The following is a 24,138-nucleotide window of genomic DNA, read 5'->3' as shown; positions in this document are numbered from 1 at the left end:
TATATGCGTTATATTCATATGAATTATTGGTGGGGCAAAAAAGTTCAAATATAGCCCAGTTATTCATCGCGCTATACTTTAACGGACAAACGTGTCGTTAAGGTATAGCGCGGTGAATAGCCGCGCTATATATAAAACGGTAGTCAATTTTTTTTTACATATTTTTATTGTTTGAGTCTAAAAAAATCACAAATTGGTTCCGGATTCCAAGATAGGAGACAAAAGCCACATAAGCGGCTAACATTCACCAGATCTAAGCCACGTGTACGGTAAAAGAGGGTTTAACAGTATAATCTGATAATGCTGGTTCAGTTACAATCTTGTAGTCTCCACGAGAGCCGATCGTAGGATCCTCAGTCACCATAACAACCGCTCTACCCCTCAAAACAAAAAGAGAATTAAAAAAAAAAAAAAAACTCTCCCTCAAAATACAGGCGCTGGCCGCCGATGATGCCGCCGGAAAGTTGACCTTGCCATTCCTGGTATCTTCGTCAATTTCCAAACGTACGATCCTCTCTTTGCTATTTCCCAATACACAATTTAGGGCTTTTAACTCACTCAGAATTTTCACTCCGCTTCGAATAGTAGAACGGTAAAAGTAAATTTTTAGCTGATAATTCTTCTTACATTTTGTTTTCTGTGAATTTGAAGTGTAGGTAAAAAAAGTTATGAGCATTTTGTGGCTGTCAAATTCGTTGAAGTAAAAAGCTGCAGAATGGTAAGTGTTTCTAGTCTTTATTAGAAGCTCCATAACGTGAGTGTTTGTTCGTTGCTTTTATTGTATTTAGTTCGCTGTTGTGAGTTTATGCTATTTTACTGGAATCTGTATGAACAGTTGTGCTTAATTGAACATTTCTTTTGCCTTTGAGCTTCCATTTTGAAGCTCGACGTGACATTTAAAGACTTTTGGTTTGTAAAATTGCACTTCAAATTTGAACTTTTGGGGTGCTTATTAGAAGAAATTATACTCTTTCTGTTACTAAAAGAGTGGCTGGTTTTGCGGGAGCAAGGGTTAACATACCTAATTTTAATTTTCACTATAAATTCAGACGTCGATTTCTTAATTCCTATGAAATAAAACTTGCACATTTACACAGAAGATGGTAATCTAAGGCAATTGTTTTCACTTTTTGATTGTAACAGTGTCATTCTATTTGAGATGAAGGAGTATTAATTTCGTTCAGGCGTCCAGTCAGTGGAACAATTGAAATTCTGTCTGAATGGCTTGGATTATTTACTCTTAAAGATAATATGTTTTTGCTTTTGCTTAATACTTGTACTCAGTGGTGAAAGTAGTAGTGTTGCTTTAGTTTTCCACTTTAAGCTCTAGTCCATTTCTTAAAGCTGAAATTGTCTTAGAGATCAATTTTAATCCATTTCTCAGTAACAAAAATGTTGATGAGATACTATGATTTTGCTGATATCTTCTTTGTGATGCGTCTCATACTTAGAGGCTGTTTAGTTAAGCTTATAAGCTGGTCAAACTAGCTTATAACCACTTTTCGGGTTATCTACACGTTTGGTAAAGTTAAAAAAGCTTATAAGTTAAGTGCTTATAAGTCATAAATAAGTTAAAAGCCATAAGCTGGTTACCCCCAACTTATGAATTTTTAGCTTATAAGCACTTTAAGTTTGACCAAAATTTTTACTATTTTATCCCTAAAATATTCCTTTTTAAAACAAAACTCCTACTACATTGATATTCACTGCCTCATATTTCTTCAAACCTAAATCCTCCGCCTCTTCAAGTCTGCAATTCTCGTTGACAATATTTGAGGTAAGGAAATTCTCTATTCCTTTGCATATTTTGTATCTATGTGATTGTGTATTAATCTTTGAACTGTAAGTAGTAAACAAGGACATATCAATTTTTTGGTGTATTGCTTTTTAAGTGTTGTATTAATCTCAATGGACACTGGTGATGAAGACAAGAGATAAATTATTATCATTATTATTATATAGCTTATGATTATATACTTATCAATAAAATTATATATATCATAAATTTATCTTATCTAATCACATTTGTATTTAAAGTAAAATGACAAATATATTATTTTGTATTTGAATCGATCTAGAATCTAAAATTTTGAAGAAATTACCCCCTTATAGTATAAAAACTTCTAAGGTTATTTAAGTCATTTTAACAGAAAAAGAGATTATCAGCACTTTTTTACCAAACACTGCAGCAGCTTATTACCAAACGCATAACTACTTATTTATTAAATCAGTTTCAGCACATAAAAGTATTTTTCAGCACCTAATGCTTATCAGTACTTTAAATCAGCTAATCCAAACGGGCTCTTAGTCTTTGCATCAAGTTATATATAGTTTATTTTGTTGGTTAATGCTGAGAAATTCTTGTCACACCGTCGTGATATCCCTCCCCTCCCCCTCCCCCCCCCCCCCGGGGGGCACTCGTTTGTTTTCATCTGCTTTCTTCCGATTCGCAAACCCTGCCCACCATTCCTGTTTACCATAAGGAGATTATACTGTGAGGAATCGACCTATCTAGTTCATTCATATTTGATCTTTTCCAGTCTTTCCATGACAAGGACTTTTGGATACCAAAGGGTGGTGGACATCTATCCGATGGAGAAACAGTTTTTGATAGCTCATCAAGAATCGAAGCAAAGCGTACTCACCGATTGTTCTCCGGTGCTGCTGAACCAGAGTTATTTCCTAACAAGAAACAAGCTGTCCACACTTCACTCAGCAAATCAACTTCCGGACTTGCAATGACAAATTCCACATGTTGGGAGACTACTTCTGGTCTTCAGTCAGGAGCATGCCAATTCATTGATAGGCTGTTTGGAGTTGATACCACCAGGCCAATCGACTTAACCGAGAGAAGCACGTCTCCAGGTAACCCAGGGAATTCCATCACAAGGAAAAAGGTGATTGACGACCAAATTGGAGATGATACATTAGTTGGTTTATCAATGTCATACACTACTGAAGAACCACAGATATGCATAAGCGATAGTGGAACCAGAAAAGTTAAAGTTAATCAGGTCGAAGATTCAGCGAATGATTTTCGTTTACCAAGTGAAAACAACATTGACATGTCTATCGGACAGGTAAATAATAGAGTTAGTGAGACATCCTTTTTACCCATGGGTCCTGCATATGGGAAGAACGGTGAAAGTCAGCCCTACAATCCTGGGGCTATAAGTATTGGAACCATCGGATCCAATGTTGAGAAAGGTCACAGCACTATGTCAATTGCTGACTCCTATACCGGAGGGGATTCAGACACATCATTTGGATATGAATTGGTGTCTGATATTGATGTTCTGGCAAGACCAGTTGGTAGTTACGATTATTTGCATTATCAATCGTCAGTTCAGACATCAGAAACACATGGTGACAAGCAGCTGCATGGATCAAATGCTAATGCAGTTGATATATCCTATCAGACTTCAAATTCTCCGCATGATTCCATGCCAAAAAACAAAATAGAATCTAAACCTGCACGTAAAGTAGCTCCTAACAGCTTTCCATCAAATGTTAGAAGTTTGGTGTCAACAGGGATGCTTGACGGGGTACCTGTAAAATATGTCTTGTCCCGGCAGGTACATTTCTCTCTGTTCAAATTTCATTAATTTTGCTGTCAACGTCTTACCAGCAATCTTCCTGCGTCTTATAATTAAGGAGCTTCGTGGTATTATAAAAGGTTCGGGCTACCTATGCGGCTGTCAACCATGTAACTATTCAAAGGCAAGTTATTCACTTTGCTTTTTCATTCATATAATTATGTTTTTTTTCCTGTATGCTGATTTTTGCAATTATATACGCATTTGAAGGTGCTTAATGCCTATGAATTTGAGCGTCATGCTGGTTGCAAGACAAAGCACCCTAACAATCACATATACTTTGAGAATGGAAAAACCATATATCAGATAACACAGGAGCTAAGGAGCACACCACAGAGTTTGTTATTCGATGCGATTCAAACGGTGACTGGTTCCCCTATCAATCAAAAAGCTTTCCGAATTTGGAAAGGTAGTTGTATCCAAATTAATGCTCTCTCTCTCTCTCTCTCTCTCTCTCTCTCTCTCTCTCTCTCTCTCTGTTTGTGTGTGACAATTCATCAAATATCTGATGCATATGATTTATGTTCGAACTAATTCTCATCATCAGAGTCATTTCAAGCTGCAACCCGAGAGCTTCAGCGAATATATGGAAAGGAAGAACTGAATTTGTAAGTTCAATGCCGGTGGATCAATGGGAATATTAAGAATATTCTTTTCCGTGTAAATAAGAGACAAATAACTTTCTTTTAGTCAGTCATGTATATGTAAGGAATGTGATGTAAAATATGTGCACTATATGCTTCGGCAATTGTAATTTGACACTAAATAAGATTGCAATGGCAGATCATGATCTATTTCACTGGGGGAGTACGGCTATCCATTTATTCACAGTATTTCCATGACGGATTGCAAGTTTTTTCCTTAGCTTTCCTTTTTCATTTCCTCGGGAGTGGGGCGAAGAAACTTTTGCCTCGTATCTCCAGTCTTTTTCAGGTCGACGAAGACTTGCTCTCTTTGAGACAGCATCAGGAAATTTGAAGTATATGGTAATAATCCATTGTAATATACTCTATAAAGAAGTGGCCTTGTGAGAGATTTTGGGTATGTCAGCAGTATTAATACGAACAAGGTCTTCTGTTTCCACCCAGGCTGGTTCATTTATCGGGTTGGTATAAACACCGGCGAGGGTAAGTTTTTTGCCCTAATGTTAATTACTTTCTACGAGCTCCAGTGAGAGCATTATCCTAATAAAAAAAACATTTATCAAAAGATAATAATTTGATTCATTCTCTGTCACCAATTTGGGGGAAAATATCATTTTTTCAAGTCATGTTAAGAACCAAAATAAATATGGTTCACTAGAATAATAAGAGTTAGAAAACATGCAACCCCTCCTCCCCAATAAAATTAAATAAGGTCTGTTCCTAGGAGAAATTGACGTTCTAAATTTATATCCACTTCGTTTTCTGATTATGGAGTTATTTGATTTTGGTCCGAGAACACAGTTGATCATAATTTCATAATTAACACAGTGAGGATTTTGCTTCATACCCACCCACCCACGTGTGAAAATAAAATAAATATAAATGTTTCTTTTTTTACTTGTACATGATTTTTGTTTCCGATCTATATAATTTTCAATCGTCGGAACAAAAAGCAGCTAGTGACACCCACAGGCCACAAACGTGGGGACACATATGAACCCCTTATAGTTAGTTGAATGGAAATTCCACACTTTAGGACTGTATTAATTTTGACGTATTCTGCCAAAAGTAAAAACATGATAAGCTAGTTGCCAGCTCCATCCAAAAATTAAATAATTCCACGTGGGCTTTAATCAACCTGTCTGCAACTACATGGAAAACATCATTGGTGCATTCCTTATTAATACGACAAGAAAACAAAGAAATACAAAATAAATTGGCACATACATCCTCATCCTCCACTACAATATGTATGAGAAACCGAGATTAATAAGTGAGACAATGTGTTGTCCTAATTAAAGTGTCAGCATCTAAAGCAAGTACTTGTTAGGACATGGTTTTTCACTCTTCATGGGAACCAGTAAGTATTGTTGTTAAAAGGTGAATTGACTACAGGAAACTATCTTGCTAAAAGTGCACGAGCTTATTCGCGTAGAACCGAAAAAGGCATAATTAGGACAAGGTTTATCCCATGTCGACATTATGATCTAACATTTGTTATTAAAGGAGTCCTTTAAAAAAAAAAGATTAATGGGAATTTCAAGGAACATGTAAAGAATAAATATTTGTATATTCTCTTAGAGATACTGATGCACTTATATATTTTAAATAAGCTAACTAATGCATGGCTAAGCAAGACTTGTTAAAGATCATTCCACAGACCGCGAGAAAAGGCATTGGAGCAATAGCAAAGAGAAGGGCATTACGTCAAATGAGAAATTTGAAAAGAAATTTGTGGTGACAAATAATTGCATGGTACACGAACTTCGACTGCAGTACAACTTACCTATAAACGTAAACAAAGAAACAGAATAACAAGAAAATTATTCGGGAAACCAAATTAAGAACGAGATGATTGACTTAATTGGTTCAACACCTCTTCCACTAAACTACGGCCGAAAGTTTTAGGTCACATTACGTATTTGAGCTTTATGAATTTAGTTAGAAGTTTTAACACATCTCATTTAATTTATTCGATTTAAAATATATTACTTATACTTAATTATTTAGTAATTCTTTTAAACATATATGCAGGGTCTAAGAGAAATTACTGAGTTGGAACAAATCATTAGAGATTAGACCATAGCTTCTTCACTAAATCCGGCCTTGGCCATATAAGTGAAGAACAAATGTTGATCTCTTTTGAATATGAAAAAGAAAAAAATAGTAGAGTATAGTATTAAAAAGAAAAAGCTAAAAGTGGAAGCATATGCTTAGAAGATCCTCTATGCACCAACTAGCAAGTCACTTTTTAAAAGTTAAAATAAGGCTAATGTACCAATCTCATTTTTTTCTCTTTAAAGATCATCCTCTCCTCCTACTTCTTCTCCTTCAATTTTTCTCCTTTCCCATAAAAATGGAAGATCAGAAGGATGATGATGATGACGATGATTCATTTTCTTCTTTTTCTTCTTCTTGATGACACGTCATCAAGTAACTTTCTTTGGGCAACTACTAATCCTTTGGCAATGCACTACATATGGCTTATTATATATATGCAGTAAAATATACGTACCAGTTCAAGATTCAAGGCTCTTCTTTTTTAGAAATAGAGTTTTTCTTGTTTGAGGGGGGTACTTTTCTTTCTTCTTTATTTTTCTGCTTTACATCTTTGCTATATTCCAAATTTAATTAGCTGCAATGTGAATGTAATTCAACACTATTCCCTAAGATTTCGTCTTTCAATTATTTCCTTGGGTTTCATGTTTCGTTTTTTATGTAGCTTTAAGGATACTTACTCGATCTTCCACACTTTCCCTCTTGTGTACCATATACAGCTCTTTAGTTTCAAGGCCTCACAGAAAAAAATGATCTTTACTTGTTATATGCTAATGCTAGAGTTTAAGCAACCACCGGTGTTCTTCAAAGCATGTTAACACCAATATTTCGGTTGTTCTTGTTCCTATTTTCAACCCTCTTATCATTTTTAGTCTTTTATTAGCTAGGTTTATTAATTCTCTCTCTTTTTTCTTTTTCTGCTCGAAAGGGAGCTAGCCAAATGTTGGGGTTGACACCTTTACCATTTTCTTATTTGTGGTTTGAATTTATTTACATTTGATAAACTATTTACTAACTATGGCGGTATCAAGTAAATTTGTATATATTGTTGAAGACGTATCTGTTTTCATCTCATAACAAGTTGAATTTTGCTAGTAGTAAATAAGTGCACGGCCCATTTTCAAATTTGTCCAAATTAAGTGCCATTCGTTTTGATATCTCATCGGAATCTCAAGCCCTGAATGTGTAGTTTTCAAGTAATGTAAACTCTTCAGTTTATGCAAAATTTAAATTAAAAAAATCGCAAATTCCTAAGAAAGATGAACAAACCAAACATGGAAAAATTGTTACTCCTACTAATTAGCTCTATTTAGTAAAAGAAAGCTTAGAACTTTGCCAAACCAGCATTATTTTTTCGAGCTTCATCGTGACCACTGATGCCGGCAGATGCATGTGGACTGCACATGAAATAAATAAACTATTGAATGCTAAGGTATCTCTTAGATCCCAAACAAACCAAAATTTCAATGTCAATTACTCCCTCTATTTAGCTTAAAGTGATTTTTTTTTTACTCTTTCACACGTATTAAACTAGCTTTTGGTCATAGATTCCTAAATTTGTTTTAAAAAATTTGATTTTGGTTAAGTTTGATTTGAAAATGAAAAATGTATTTGGACATCAGTTTTCATACTCACAAGTTCTAAAAACTATTACAAATACCTAGCAGTACCTTCATCAATAATATTCATTATCATTATCACAAATCATAGTCATATACATAAATAAATTTGGTACAAAATTATCATTTTTATAATGAACTACATAATACACTATCAGATAACCGAAAAGACGAAGCAGCATTATTACAAAATAATAAATGGTGAGATCTTTTATAAAATACAAAAGTTTGGGACAATTTTCAAAAAATGTAATAGTAATATTTTACTATCTGAGTTCGTTTGATGGAAGTTTTGGCAGAGTTTGGATTGAAATTTTTGAAGCAAAGACTGAAAAATTTGTTGAGGAAGAAGAACACAGCCTTCAACTTTTTGGTTTGAAGCTCGCCAACCCTCTTTTGCAAAGTAATTACCGTCATGAGTTCGTATTTGAAGGAGAACAAAAAGAGAAAGTTGAGATACCACTATCACTGTAAGCTTTGAAGTTTGGTATGACAATTGAATTTTGAGATTTAAGATCCGTTGTATACGGTGAAAATCGATTTCGACCTTCGTATGAATAGTCAAGATTGGACCATAATTGATCGAAGGTCATCTTCATAATATCGAGATGAGATCTGAATACAGGTCACCAAGCTCAAATTTCTGGGACCGATCAAATATTGAGCTCGAAGTTATTATCGAGCTCGAGTCCAAATCGAACTATGATGTGAAGCGGTGTCATCGAGCTTAAGAGCCAGAGATCGACCAATATCGAGCCCGAGTCGATACCGTGCCCCTAGTCAATATCGAGCTCGAGTTAGTATCGAGCTCGAGTTAATATCGAGCTCTAAATCTGGAAATCGACCAATACCAAATCTGATCAAGATCGAGCCAAGAGACAAGAGCTGTTACAGCCGCACTAAAGGAGAGAATCTCGGCAGGAATTAGGAAAAAGCTAATCTATCATGGGATCCTCACTATGTATTTTTAATTATATCTAAAGTAGGATCCCTCTACTATAAGAGGGATAGCTACTATTTCTGTACAGACATCAGACATTAAGGCATTCATACACTCTCATATTATTGATATTCACAGAGAAAAACATATTGATATTCATAGAAGAGATTATCCTTTTTTAAGCTTTGTATATTGATTCGTCTTGCTTGTTCATAAACCGTTTTCCACTCAGTTTGGTTTGTATTTCATTCTTTATACAGTCAATACTCAACATATTTCTACTTACTTTCTGATTTATGCCAAGTTATACCGCGTATCCTTAGAACTACGTATAAATTCAACTCTATCCATTTTTCGGGTAAACAGTTTGGCGCCCACCGTGGGGCCAAGGATAACAGTGGTCATTTGGTACGAATCTCTGCAAAATACACCATTTTACGCTTGCTCTTGGAAGTATCTTTGATTTCAGGTTGAAAACGATGAATTCTCAATTAATGGCTCTACCTATCGACAACGAAGTCGGCCTTCAAGATGAGAACAACAACTTAACCCCCGGGGATGGAAGGCCAATCGTTGATCCCATTGGAGCTCGGGTCGAAGAGCTAATAGACGTTAACTCACATGCGGCCATCGAGGCGAACCAACGTTCTAACCCTGAAAATAACATTCATGGTGGAACTCGGTATGCAGCTCGAAATACCCAAAATGCTGAGGAAAACGGAATCAGCTTGCGTATGATTTTCGAAATGTTGCAAGATCAACAGGTAGCAATAGCCCAGTTGCATAGCCAAACCCATGCACCGACCAGACTCGAGCCCAGTCCACCCCAAGAAGTCACCCACAAAACGGGGCCAACTATAATAAAGTCAAATGAGCAAGAATCGGGGACTAATCCCAAAATTTTTAAGATGTTCGAAGAACTGACAAAACGAATAGAGAAAGGAGGATTGAAGCGAACGACAAAAAAGTGAAAACATATAACTCCGGGATTGATCAAATCCCAGGAGCACCACCGATATTAAAGGGCTTAAATTCCAAAAAAATTGTACAAAAGCCTCCCTCCCCCCAGCGCGGCTCCTAAACCAATCCCGAAGAAGCTTCGCATGCCCGAAATATCTAAATATAATGGAACGACCAACCCCAACGAACATGTCACCTCTTACACATGTGCCATTAAAGGGAACGATCTAGAGGATGATGAGATCGAATCTGTATTATTAAAAAAATTCGGTGAAACCCTGTCAAATGGAGCAATGATATGGTATTATAATTTACCGTCTAACTCTATTGATTCTTTTGCTATGCTTGCAGATTCTTTCGTAAAAGCACATGCCGAAGCCATAAAGGTCAAAACCAGGAAGTCAGACCTTTTCAAGGTAAGGCAGAAGGACAACGAGATGCTAAGAGAGTTCGTATTTTGTTTCCAAATAGAACAAATGGATCTATTACTGGTCACTGACGATTGGGCTGTACAAGCTTTCATTCAAGGACTGAACGAGCGGAGCTCGATGGCTTCACGAAAGTTGAAGCAGAATTTGATCAAGTACCGGCTATTACTTGGGCCGATGTACACAATCTATATCAATCGAAGATCAGAGTTGAAGACGGCCAGTTGGGGTCTAGGTCCGTTATTAAAAGGGACATCGACCGAGAACCAAGGTCAAACAAGGATTGATATCGGCCGTATAACGGAGATCGTATGGGTAGCAAACTGTAACGACCCGGCTGGTCGTTTTGAGAGTAATAGTCTTGATCCCCTATTTACTTCTTCTCTCATATCTATTCCTGCTATTGTGACTTTTCAGAAAGTTTCATTTTGATTTTTGGAGTGTTTTGGGATACTTAGTCCCTAAATAGAGGTTTAAGCCTGAGGATTTGGACCGTAGTCGAAACTGTGTGAAGACAACTCTGGAATGGAGTTTTGTCAGTTCCGTTAGCTCCGTTAGGTGATTTTGGGCTTAAGGGCGCATCCGGATTGTGTTTTGGAGGTCTGTAGCTTATTTAGGCTTGAAATGGCGAAAGTCGAATTTTTGGAGATTTGGATCGGTAGTGGAAATTTTGATATCGGAGTCGGATTACGATTTTGGAAGTTGGAGTAGGTCTGTAATATTGAATATGACTTGTGTGAAAAATTTGGGGTCAATCAGACGTGGTTTGGTTGGTTTCGGCATTAGTTGTCGAATTTGAAAGTTTCAAGTTCTATAAGTTTGAATCGGAGGATGATTTATAATTTTAGCATTGTTTGATATAGTTTGAGGATTCGACTAAGTTCGTATCGGGTTATAGGACTTGTTGGTATGTTTGGTTGAGGTCCCGAGGGCCTCGGAGTGATTTCGGGTGGTTAGCGGCTTGATTGTAGTTAGGAATTGCAGCTGAAGTGCTGCTGCTACTGGTGTAACCGCACCTGTGGTCCCATAGCCGCAGGAGCGGAGCCTGGGATTCTAAGTGGAATCCGCACATGTGATGGTATTTTTGCAGGTGCGGCATCGTAGATGCGACAGACAGTCTGTAGGTGCGAGATTTCTGGACAGAATACTTAAATGCAAGGGTTCGCAGTTTTTGCTCATTTTCAACATTTTGAGCTCGGGTTTGGCAATTTCTTGAGAGCATTTTTGAGGAGTTTCTTGAGTTAAGTCCCTTGTGCTTATTTTAATCAATAATCTTGCTTCCCCATTTATTTTTTCACCTAGTTAGTGTGTATTTAAGGTGGAATTTGGGAGTTTGAGACTAAGGATTTGGAAATCTTGATTTGTGTATTTAAAGGACCATTTGGTGTCGGATTTTAGTAAATTTGATATGGTTAGACTCGTGAGTGAATGAGTGTTCGTATTTTGTAACTTTTACCCGATTTCGAGATGTGGACCCGGGTCAACCTTTTAGGGCGAATTTTGGAATTTTTATTAAAGTATTGATTTCATTAATTAGATGAGTCTACTATGGTTGTATTTATGATTTGTAATTGCTTTTGGCTAGATTTGGGCCATTCGGAGCCGGATATTCGTGGGAAAGGCATTGTGATCGATTGATTGAGCTTGGTTCGAGGTAAGTGGCTTGCCTAACCTTATATGGGGAACTCCCCGTAAGATTTGTACTATTTTTTATATATGAGTGTCGTGTGCGTGAGGTGACAAGTACGTACACAGGATAATTGTGTAAAACCCCGATTTTTCTACTAAGTAATAACCTGATTTCCTTCTTATTTGAGTTTCATCAGCATGTGTGGTATCCGGCTAGACTAGAATAGCATGCCTACTTACCCTAACTATTTACTTGAACTACGTGTAGATGTTTAGTGAATTTATCTGTCTTTCCTTAACTGGTACATAGGTTGAACTGTAGAATTTCGTGTCGTAACTATTGAATTCTATTGTTTGGCTGCATATTTACTTTGGGACTACAAAATGGTATTTCGAGAGATCCCCATGTACTGCATATTTACTTTGGGACTACAGAACGGTATTACGAGAGATCCCCTGTACTGTATATTTACTTTGGGACTACGGAACGGTATTCCGGGAGATCCTCCTGCACTGCATATTTACTTTGGGACTACGGGACCGTATTCCGGGAGATCCCCCTGTTCTGCACATTTACGTTGGGACTACGAGACGGTATCTTGGGAAAATCCCCTGTTATTATCTCTTTGTACTGAGCTGTTGTCTTCTATGATTTAATTCTTGTTAAATTTTAGTCTTTATTTTATGGCGGTATTTCATTTTATCTTGTGTTATTATATATATACCAGTAGGGCCCTGACCTAACCTCGTCACTACTCGACCGAGGGTAGGCTTGGCATTTACTGGGTACCGATTGTGGTGTACTCATGCTACTCTTTTGCGCATGTTTTTCGTGTGCAGATCCAGGTGCTCCTTATGAGACGCACTATCAGTGAGCCGGGACAACTTTGGAGACTTCAAAGTATATCTGCCGCATCCGCAGACTCAGAGTCCCCTTCTACTCTTCCCCATGTCAATTATCTTCTGTATTTTCTTTTGATAGACTCTAATGTATAGAGACACTAGATTTTCCTTCTGTAGTTTGTGATTCATGATGTTCCGGGTTTTGGGAATGCTGTGTAGTATATTGAGGAGTTGGTTATTATACATGCCAAGTGGCATAGTACTCGGTTATAGTGTTATTGCTACAGTTTGTTGTTAAATTTATGCTTTCATTTCATTTATTCCGCAAAATGTTAGGCTTACCTAGTCATAGAGACTAGGTGCTGTCACGATGTCATACAGAGGGAAAATTGGGTCGTGACACGAACCTTCATGTAATCCCGTACGAGACGAAAAGAGAAGTGATCGAGGCCAAGGGTCTCGAGGGCTGATGAACAGGAATGTGTTCGACAGGCATACCAGACCTAAGGAAGCACCACGGTTATCAGAGTATAACTTCAGCATCGATGCATCTGCCATCGTGTCGGCTATCGGACGCATCAAAGATACTAAATGGCCTCGACCTCTGTAGACCGATCTTGCCCCAGAGGAATCCCAATCAAATGTGTGAATATCATGGCACTCATAGCCACAGAACGGAAGATTGCAGGCAACTGAGAGAGGAGGTAGCCCGGTTATTCAATAAAGGGCACCTTCGAGAATTCTTAAGTGACAGGGCCAAAAACCATTTCAAAAATAGGGATTTCAGTAGACAAAATGAAAAATAAGAGCCACAACACATCATCTACATGATCATCGATGGGATCGATATCCCTCAGGGGTCGGTGCTTAAACGTACTAAGATCTCGGTTATAAGAGAGAAGCGACCTCGAACTCAGGATTATGCACCCATAGGAACCCTGTCCTTTAATGATGAAGATGCAGAAGGAGTCATGCAACCTTACAACGATGCACTGGTAATATATGTACTTATAATAAAACTCAATTTATGCGTGTGTTAATTGATTTAGGTAGCTCGTCCAACATTATTAAATCGAAGGTCGTAGAGCAGCTCGGTCTACAGGATCAGGTCGTGCTCACAACCCTGATTCTAAACGGATTCAATATGACATGTGAAACTACTAAGGGTGAGATAATTCTGCCAATAAACGTGGCCGGAACCATTCAAGAAACAAAGTTTCACATAATCGAAGGCGATATGAGGTACAACGCCCTTTTTGGAAGACCGTGGATCCATAATATGAGAGTTGTACCTTTGACCCTCCACCAGGTTCTGAAATTCCCAAGATCAGAGGGAGTCAAAATAGTTTACGGAGAACAACCGGCCGCAATATAAATATTTGCCGTCGAGGAAGGAATTCCGAAGGGGGAACATGATACCAAATAGCAATCACAAATGTCAGCTTCGACCCAACTAGAGAATCAGAAGACTGACAAAGATGATGAACGTGGGGTCCCTCGATCCTTCGTGGTCCCCGATGATTCTGACGCTACCTAATTAACGGTCAAAGAACTGGAGCAAGTCATACTAATCGAACATCTGCCCGAACGAAAGGTATATCTGGGCACAGGGTTAGATCCCGAGCTCAGGAGAAAGCTTATTCAATTTCTTATAGCTAACATATACTGTTTCGCTTGGTCCCATCTTGACATGACAGGGATACCACCGGGAATCACCACTCATAAGCTAAGCTTGGACCCAAAATTCTGCCCGATAAAACAAAAAAGAAGGCCCCAGTCCGAGGTTAAACTTGCCTTCATCAAAGACGAGGTAACCAAATTTCTTAAAATAGGGTCCATTCGGGAAGTAAAATACCCGGAGTGGATAGAAAATGTGGTGGTAGTCCCTAAAAAGAGGAACAGGCTTAGAATATGTATAGATTATAAAGACCTGAATAAAGCATGCCCTAAGGATTCTTTTTCTTTGCCTAATATCGATCGTATGATCGACGTCACGGCTGGCCACGAGACTCTCAGTTTTCTCAATGCCTATTCCGAGTACAACCAAATACAGATGAACCCGGAGGATCAGGAAAAGACCTCATTTATCACTAAGTACGGGACTTACTGTTATAATGCAATGCCATTCAGCCTAAAAAATGCTGGTGCAACTTATCAACGCCTAGTAAACAGAATATTCAAAAAGAAAATAGGAAAATCAATGGAGGTTTATATTAATGACATGTTAGTTAAATCTGTGCGAGTAGAGGACCATTTAAAGCATTTGCAGGAAACTTTCTACATACTAAGGGACTACAATATGAAGCTCGATCCCAAAAAATGTGCTTTCGTGGTTGGTTCGGGCAAGTTTCTCAGTTTTATGGTGTCCAATCGAGGAATCGAGATTAACCCCTATAAAATTAAAGCAATCGAGGATATCATAGTGGTAGATAATGTAAAGGCCGTACAAAGGCTAACGGGACGGATAGCCTCCCTGGGACGGTTCATTTCGAGATCCTCGGATAGGAGCCACCGATGTTTCTCTCTACTTAAAAAGAAAAGCAATTTTGCATGGACTCCGGAATGTCAGCAAGCTTTGGAAGAGCTAAAACGGTATTTATCGAGCCCTCCGTTGCTTCATACCCCAAAGGCAGACGAACAACTTTATCTGTATCTAGCTGTCTCAGAGATAGCAGTGATTGGAGTCCTAATTCGAGAAGAACGAGGTACGCAATTCCCTATTTATTATGTCAGTCGAACTTTAGGTGAGGCCAAAACTAGATATCCACACTTAGAAAAATTAGTGCTTGCTTTAATAAGTGTCTCTAGGAAACTAAAACCATATTTTCAGTGCCATCCGATACATGTTGTAACATTTTATCCTTTACGAAATATTTTACACAAACCTGAGCTTTTAGGTCGATTGGCCAAATGGGCCATAGAGATCGGCAAGTACGACATCGAGTATAGACCTCGAATTGCTATCAAATCTCAAATCTTAGCGGAATTCGTGGCTGAATTTACACCGGCCTTCGTACCCGATATTGGAAAGGAATTACTGATAAAATCGGGTACCTCTTCGGGAGTCTGGACCCTCTTTACGGATGATGCCTCGAACACAAAGGGGTCCGGACTAGGCATCGTACTAAAATCGCCCACAGGTAATGTAGTTAGACAGTCTATTAAAACTACAAAATTGACTAACAATGATGGCGAGTATGAGGCCGTGATTGCAGGTCTCGAACTAGCTAGAAGTTTGGGAGCCGAGGTCGTGGAGGCTAAATGTGATTCCCTCCTCATGGTAAATCAAGTCAACGGGATTTTTGATGTCCGAGAAGATCGAATGCATAGGTACTTGGATAAATTACAAGTGACTCTACATCGATTCAAGGAATGGACTTTGCAACATATACTTCGAGAGCAGAACAGTGAGGCCGGCGCTCTTGTAAACTTAGGTTCATCGGTCGAGGATGACGAACTCAACTTGGGGACTGTCATACAACTCATGAAATCGGTAATTGAAAAAGGTCATGCCGAGATAAACTCCACAAGTCTAACCTGGGATTGGAGAAACAAATATATAAAGTTCTTCAAGAATGGGAAACTTACATTGGATCCAAAGGAATCGAGAGCTCTACGCACAAAAGCTGCACGATTCATCTTATCCAATGATGGAACGCTATTTAGAAGGATGTTCGGTGGTCCACTGGCAATATGTTTAGGATCGGGAGATACCAACTACATCCTACGTGACATTCACGAGGACACTTGTGGGAATCATTCCAGTGCTGATTCATTAGTCCACAAAATAATCAGAGCAGGATATTATTGGATCGATATGCACAAATATGCAAGGGAATTCATTTGAAAATGTAACAAATGTCAAAGACATGCGCCCATGATTCATGAACCCGGGGAACTCCTCCACTCGGTCCTATCTCTATGGCCTTTCATGAAATGGGGAATGGACATCATCGGCCCCCTCCCATTGGCCCCAGGTAAGGCTCAGTTTATTTTGTTTATGACTGATTATTTCTCTAAATGGGTTGAAGCACAGGCTTTCGAGAAAGTCAGAGAAAAGGAAGTGATAGACTTCATTTGGGACCACATCTTATGTCGGTTTGGGATGCCATCCGAGATTGTATGTGATAATGGAAAGCAATTCATCGGCAGCAAAGTAACTAAATTTCTCGAAGACCACAAAATCAAAAGGGTTCTATCAACACCTTATCATCCCAGCGGAAAAAGACAGGCCGAATCGACCAATAAAACCATCATCTAAAATTTTAAGAAAATATTAACCGACGCTAAAGGAAAATGGAGAGAAATACTACCCGAAGTCCTATGGGCATACCGCACAACATCGAAATCTAGTACCGAAGCGGCACCATTCTCGTTGGTTTATGGCGCCGAAGCTCTTATCCCGGTTGAGGTCGGAGAACCTAGGGTCAGGTTTCGATATGAAATAAATGAGTCGAATATCGATAAAATGAACACAAGCCTAGAATTATTGGATGCAAAAAGAGAAGCAGCTCTCGTCCGATTAGCCGCCCAAAAACAGAAAGGTATTATAATCGAAGAACCAATCTTCGATATTTTAAAATCGGGGACTTAGTGCTAAGGAAATTTACCTCAACACCCGAAATTTAAATGAAGGAAAACTGGGTCCGAACTGGGAAGGACCGTATCAGGTTCTCGAAATCGTCAGAAAAGGATCCTACAAGCTCGATGTAATAAACGGCAAACAACTACCAAGCAATAGGAACGTATCGCACCTAAAACGATACTATTGTTAAGGTACGACCCTCCTATATTCATTTATATTTTAAAATTAACCCTTGCATGTGTTCGACCAAAAACAGGGATGGATTATTCAACTTGAAACCTTTAGGCCTGAAAGCACGCGTTGCACTCTTTTTCCCTTAGACCGGTTTTGTCCCAAATGGGTTTTTCGGCAAGGTTTTTAATGAGGCAACCATTGATCATGCTAACTTAGAACAATTCAACAGTATCTGAGGCCTCTTTACAATCAACCTCGAATACTGGGGGGCATTACCCTCGAATATATCAAGTTTGATTATCAAGTTCGATGCAAGAAAGTTACTTCATGACAACAGGGTTTCGATAGGAAAAATTGTAAGGGCCAAATGGTCAAAACGAACCATGCTCGTGTAGTTTGCTCGAGCCCTATCACAAAACATGAACACATGTGTAATGATATAAAGTGAAATTTCTTCATTACCGATATGTCACATCTCAGAATCCATCCTCTATTTCGTGATCTATTATGCAAACGGGCTTAAAGGCCGACCATTACCCCATAAATTGAGGACTCGCAAACGAAAAATCAATGAAATCAAGCCCCACATAAGCCTAAGGGCTACTCTTATGTCGAGTTCGAGCTAACACTCACTCGACTACTAAGCTTACGGTCTACATTACTTCGAGTTCGAGCAAATACACACTCGACCATAAAGCCTACGTGCTACATTACTTCGAGTTCGAGCAAACACTCACTCGACTATTAAGCCTAATGGCTACTCTTACTTCGAGTTCGAGCAATCACTCACTCGACCATAAAGCCTACGAGCTATATTACTTTGAGTTCGAACAAACACTCACTCGACTACTAAGCCTAAGGGATACTCTTACATCGAGTTCGAACTAACACTCACTCGACTAATAAGCCTATGGGTTACATTACTTCGAGTTAGAGCAAACACTCTCTCGACCATAAAGCCTATGGGCTAATTACTTCGAGTTCGAGCAAACACTCACTCGACTATTAAGCCTAATGGCTACTCTTACTTCAAGTTCGAGCAATCACTCACTCGACCATAAAGCCTACGGGCTATATTACTTTGAGTTCGAGCAAACACTCACTCGACTATTAAGCCTAAGGGATACTCTTATTTTGAGTTTGAAGCAGTAACTCACTCGACCATAAAGCCTACGGGCTACATTACTTCGAGTTCGAGCAAACACTCACTCGACTATTAAGCCTAAGGGCTACTCTTACTTCGAGTTCAAGCAATAACTCACTCGACCATAAAGCATACGGGCTACATTACTTTGAGTTCGAGCAAATACTCACTCGACTACTAAGCCTAAGGGCTACTCTTACTTCGAGTTCGAGCAATCACTCACTTGACCATAAAGCCTAAGGGCCACTCTTACTTCGAGTTCAAGCTAACACTCACTCGACTACAAAGCCTAAGGGCTACTCTTAATTCGAGTTCGAGAAATCACTCACTCGACCATAAAGCCTAAGGTCCACTCTTACTTCGAGTTCGAGCAGTCACTCACTCGACCATAAAGCCTAAGGGCCACTATTATCTCGAGTTCGAGCAAACACTCACTCGGCGAAAAAGCCTAAGGGCTACTCTTACTTCGAGTTCGAGCAATCACTCACTCGACTATTATGCCTAAGGGCTACTCTTACTTCGAGTTCGAGCTAACACTCACTCGACTATTAAGCCTAAGGGCTAATCTTACTTCGAGTTCAAGCTAACACTCACTCGACTATTAAGCCTAAGGGATACTCTTACTTCGAGCTCGAGCAAACACTCACTCGGTTATAAAGACTACAAGGTACGACTTCGATCAAATTGCCTAAAGCCTCGAACTTATGAAAACTTTCATAAGGCATGAATGAAACAAAATCTCCACAAGGCAGAGAATAAAACAAAAGACAAGTTGGGAAAGGAAAAGATCTTTATATATATATAAGAGTATTTACAAGGTCCGATCAGGACCCTACACAAAAAGATCAAAATGGAAAAGACCCTAAGTTTCCTGATTATCTCTGGGGGCAGTCACTTCTCCATCGGGCTCCTCCCCGCTCTCAGACCCACTCTTGCTTTCATCAATATAATCATCATCATCGGAAGCCAGGGCTCCAACATCGGCTTCAAGCTCTTTAGCCTTTAGTATCTCTTCGGTAAGGTCGAAACCTCGAGCATGGATCTCCTCGATGGTTTCCCCCCGAGATTGGCATTTGGCGAGTTTAGCAACCCAATGTGCTCGAGTTTGAGCGGTCTCGGCTTCCTCTCTCACTTGTACTTGGGCGGCTTCAGCATCGGCCCGATAGACGGCCACGATTGCATCCGCCTCGGCCTTTGCTTTCTCGACCTTGGCAAATTCAGAAGCCAACTGAGCTTCGAACTCCTCTATTTTATTGCTTGAGCCGAGCTCTTCTCCTTCATGCCTTGAAGTTGACTTTCGACTGATGATAATTAAGCTCGAGCGGTCTCTTTCTCTGCAGCAAGACGGTCCATACCTTCTTTCCATCCCAAGGACTCCGCCTTTATCGTGTTGACCTCCTCACGAAACTGCTCGATCCTCTCGATCTTCTACTGCAGCTATGAGATTGAAATGTTAGCCACCGTTCTCGAGTCGAGCCCATGAGCGTTTAAAATTTTCATTACCTGCTCGATCACGTCATCTCAGCTCTGCCCGAGACTTGGAAAAACTCCTCTTAATGAAGAGCTAAAGCCTATACGAAAAAGAGAAAAAGTTAGGCAGAAAATGGAAAAATATGTCATCAACAAAGGAAATCGAGACTTACCCAATTCAGGGCTCGTTAAACCTCAAAGAAAAGACCCGACGCATCACTCAAGCCGGCAGCATCCTCGATACCGGTAAACAAATCACGGAAGGGGTCCTCTACCTCATGGGCCCCATCTACCTCGAGGGTCCCTAAAGCTCGGGCTTCCCAAATTGCCCCTTCGGAAAAAGCAGGAAGAGTAGGCGAGTCTCTGATTACTATTGCCCCAAGCGAGTCGTTTAGGGCGTTCTCCTCAATTCGAAGAGCTTCAAATATACCCACCAGTTATTGACTTCGATGGGAGGCATCCTCGATCTCCAACGACTAGGGGACTTTGCCCGAGTCCTTCTCCGATATCCCCTCAGTTCGAGACGGAGCCTCATCAACCGCCATCGACCCAGCTGCCTTTGGGGCATTGATGGTTTTCTTTACTCGGGCCACCAGTATGGACCCGTCATTTTATTTTTCTCCTTCATCTTCATCCCTTAGACCCTGAACTGATTCTTCGATCAAAGGGATGGTATTCTTCCTCGACTTACAAGCCGTCCTTGTCTTAATTTTGGATCCTCGGATGTAGATGCCCTTTTTATCTTGTTGTCCTTCGCCGATTTCAGAACCGGGGCCGAAGTCTCTTCCTTGCCAGACGGAGGCCTCATAACCGCATCTTTGCCCAGGCCTATACACAAAAAAATTGGTTAAGTATAATAAAGACATTTTGTTCGAATCATCAAAGACATGGGAAAGAGGCTTACCATGAGTTTTGGCCTCCCATCGGCCCTTTGATAAGTCGCGCCACGAGTGCTCGGCATATGTAGAGATTGAAGCCAGGTCCCGTACCCAACTCTCAAGGTTAATAATACCACCGGGTATCCAAGCAACTGCTACATCACGAAAAAGGATATCGGTGAGAAAGAAACAAAGGAGCAAAATAATAGGAGTTAACAGTAGAATTATACTTACACTTCATGTTCCATTCATCGGGAAATGGAATCTTCTTGGCCGGGATTAGGTCGGAAGTCTTCACTCGAACAAACCTGCCCATCCAGCCTCGGTCCTTGTCCTCGTCTATGCTTGAGAATAGCACTTTGTTAGCCCAGCGCTGGAGTTTTATTAACCCACCTCGATAGAGGCGGGGGATGTACAATCTAATGAGGTAGTCGAGGGTGAAAGGCATCCCCTCGACTTTGTTCATGAAGAATCAGATTAGAATATTGATCTGCCAAAAAGAAGGATGGATTTGGCCTAGGGTTATTTGGTATTGGCAGCAAAAATCGATGACAACTAGGTCGAGGGGGCCCAACGTGAAAGGGTAAGTATAAACACTTAAAAACCCTTTCACATGAGTAGTAATGTCTTCTTCGGGAGTCGGGATTATCACTTCTTTGTTCTCCCGGCTGCAATCTTTCCTTAACTGTTTAAGATGTCCTTCGGTTATCGAGCACATATACCTCGATACTGGCTCGTATCGACCGGGAACCGGCGAGGCTTTGTCGATCTTAAAATCAGAGGTAAGAACACACACCCGGGAACACACTCCTCAGGTCGTGGCTCCATCGGTGTTTTGTCGCCGATGGGCCACAAAGAAGAAGCTTTTTCTCTTTGAGGAACGATTTTTGACGTTTTCGCCATTTGGATTTAAAGACTAAAGATAGAGAAAGATGACAAGATTTGGTGTTCTGAAAAGGGATTTTGCAGTGAAAATCACAAATTTATAGATAAATAACTCACAAGATGCGAAAAAGAACTTAGAAGATTTGGAAATTAGAGATGTAAAAGTAAAAAATGGTAAAAGAGGAGCTATTTATAGGGTTGGCAATGACAGTTCAATATCAGCAATGGCCGACCATCGTCTGACACGCATTTAATGCCTTGGTAACTGAACCGACGGAAAATCTATCATGTAAGTCATGGTCGGACTCGATGCAAATGTCAGTGTATATCTAATCATACCGTTAAAAAATCATGCCGTTTCCCGTCACATTCTTCCCGAGAAATGAGGGGACTATCTGTATACGGTCAAAACCGATTTTGACCTTCATATGGATAGTCAAGATTGGACCATAATGGACCGAAGGTCATCTTCATAATATCGAGATAAGATCTGAAGACAAGTCACCAAGCTCAAATTTTTTGGACCGATCAAATACCGAGCTCGAAGTTATTATCGCGCTCGAGTCCAAATCAAACTATGATGTGAAGCGGTGTCATCGAGCTTAAGAGCCATAGACCGACCAATATCGATCCCGAGTCGATACTAAGCCCCGAGTCAATATCGAGCTCTATATCTGGAAATCGACCAATACCAAATCCGATCAAGATCGAGCCAAGAGACAAGAGCTGTTACAGCCGCACTAAGGGAGAGAATCTCGGCAGGAATTAGGGAAAAGCTAATCTATCATGGGATCCCCATTATGTATTTTTAATTATATCTAAAGTAGGATCCTTCCACTATAAGAGGGATAGCTACTATTTCTGTACAGACATCAGACATTAAGGCATTCATACACTCTCATATTATTGATATTCACAGAGAAAAACATATTGATATTCATATAAGAGATTATCCTTTTTTGGGCTTTGTATATTGATACGTCTTGCTTGTTCATAAACCGTTTTCCACTCAGTTTGGTTTGTATTTCATTCTTTATATAGTCAATACTCAACATATTTCTACTTACTTTCTGATTTGTGCCAAGTTATACCGCGTATTCTTAGAACTATGTATAAATTTAACTTTATTCGTTTTTCGGGTAAACAATCTGTGGTATTTTAAAGTTAAAAAATTGAGTAGAAATCACTTATTGAGCTTGGAAGAGAAAATGGCAATTGCTTTTGTAGAGTTTGGTGGTTAAATTTTATGACCACCTTTTTTGACATATTAAAGGTTAGGTATTTCCTTTGAGTGGGGTTCGGGGGGGGACGGAACATATTGAGGGGGTTCGGGTGGGTTAGAAAAATATGCTTGGTTGGGTTGGTTAAAATAGAAAATAAGGTGGGTCTTTTACGGGCAATCAGATCATGCCACATGGCTTTTTGAAAGAGGATTTAACATCAATGGTAATTTGAATCTCAAGGTGCACCAATAAGGGTATTTTCAATAAAGAAACTAAAACGAAGGATAGGTATAGCTTATTATAGATAGTAATAGGGTAAATATGGTCCTTTTCGTAGTAATTTATGTGATCACAAAGCCAAATCATTGTACTATATACTAGATAGAACAATGATACTTCAAGTTCAATCCGATTTTTCTTTCACATAATTAAGATCAAAATTCCTTTTGATATTGTTATTTTGAATGGAGTCGTTTGAAATAATCGGTGTTTTTCGTCCCCTCTCCGCCCAGAAAAAAAAAAGACTTAGAGCCTATTTGGCCAAGACCGAAGTTGTCCTACTTTATTAATTTCACCCTTATATTTTGCGTGATCCTATTACCCCTTAACAACTTTGAATCAATATTATTGCTCCTGACCTACACCAGTTTCAACAAAGAAAGTGATTTGCCCGCACCAATATTGCTTGACACGTGTAAAAATATAAATTATATATTAAAAGGGAAAAAGACCTATTTTTCATACCTACCTTCCAAAATATACTTTCAAATCCTTTATTCTTATCCCAACCCCTAGTCCCATAACCATCTTCTTTGTCTATCTCCCCAAAAATAATTGGCCACCCTTTGAATGAGAAAAAAGAATCAAGTTCTATTATAAGAATAAAGAAAATATTTGAACTCATTCGACAAAAATACATCATCATGGAAAAGAAATTTTCCATCATCAAATTCTCCAATTAGAAAAATAGAATCAATTTATCAAGGAGAAAAAGAAATTTCTTCCATAGCCGATTTCACTGATGATAACATAAGGATTTCTATTAATTGCATTTGAGTTGGC

At 39.3% G+C, this 24,138-nt stretch overlaps 2 protein-coding genes across 4 annotated transcripts; one reads left to right on the top strand and one right to left on the bottom strand.

The window, feature by feature from the left end:
• The first annotated feature begins 314 nt into the window (after positions 1-314).
• On the top strand, positions 315-4,395 carry LOC104091176 (uncharacterized). 3 transcript variants are annotated; one of them, XM_070177527.1, is made up of 6 exons: positions 315-504; positions 657-718; positions 2,541-3,575; positions 3,655-3,720; positions 3,807-4,005; positions 4,144-4,395. In XM_070177527.1, exons 2-6 carry the CDS (start codon positions 716-718, stop codon positions 4,206-4,208), a joined length of 1,368 nt encoding a protein of 455 aa, XP_070033628.1. In that variant the 5' UTR covers positions 315-504; positions 657-715; the 3' UTR covers positions 4,209-4,395. The 3 variants fall into 3 exon arrangements, with proteins under 3 accessions (XP_070033628.1, XP_033510666.1, XP_070033627.1); XM_033654775.2 differs by having other exon boundaries at positions 332-504; positions 652-718; XM_070177526.1 differs by lacking the exon at positions 315-504 and having other exon boundaries at positions 588-718.
• Positions 4,396-19,482: 15,087 nt separating this feature from the next.
• LOC138894324 (uncharacterized) lies at positions 19,483-19,986 on the bottom strand. Its single transcript, XM_070179014.1, has one exon. The coding sequence runs from the start codon at positions 19,984-19,986 to the stop codon at positions 19,483-19,485; it is 504 nt and encodes a 167-aa protein (XP_070035115.1).
• Between the last annotated feature and the right edge of the window lie 4,152 nt (positions 19,987-24,138).

The sequence above is a fragment of the Nicotiana tomentosiformis genome, chromosome 6 (assembly GCF_000390325.3).
Source record: "Nicotiana tomentosiformis chromosome 6, ASM39032v3, whole genome shotgun sequence".
NCBI lineage: Eukaryota > Viridiplantae > Streptophyta > Magnoliopsida > Solanales > Solanaceae > Nicotiana > Nicotiana tomentosiformis.
Note: the sequence above shows the minus strand (reverse complement) of the source record. Positions and strands in the feature narration are given on the sequence as shown.

Bases quoted from the DNA above. Each gene is read 5' to 3' on its own strand.
- LOC104091176 (XM_070177527.1), top strand. The intron at 3,721-3,806 runs GCAAGTTATTCA...ACGCATTTGAAG, and splicing joins AACCATGTAACTATTCAAAG to GTGCTTAATGCCTATGAATT. The intron at 4,006-4,143 runs GTAGTTGTATCC...TCTCATCATCAG, and splicing joins AGCTTTCCGAATTTGGAAAG to AGTCATTTCAAGCTGCAACC.
- LOC138894324 (XM_070179014.1), bottom strand. From the start codon at position 19,986: ATGGAAAGAAGGTATGGACCGTCTTGCTGCAGAGAAAGAGACCGCTCG.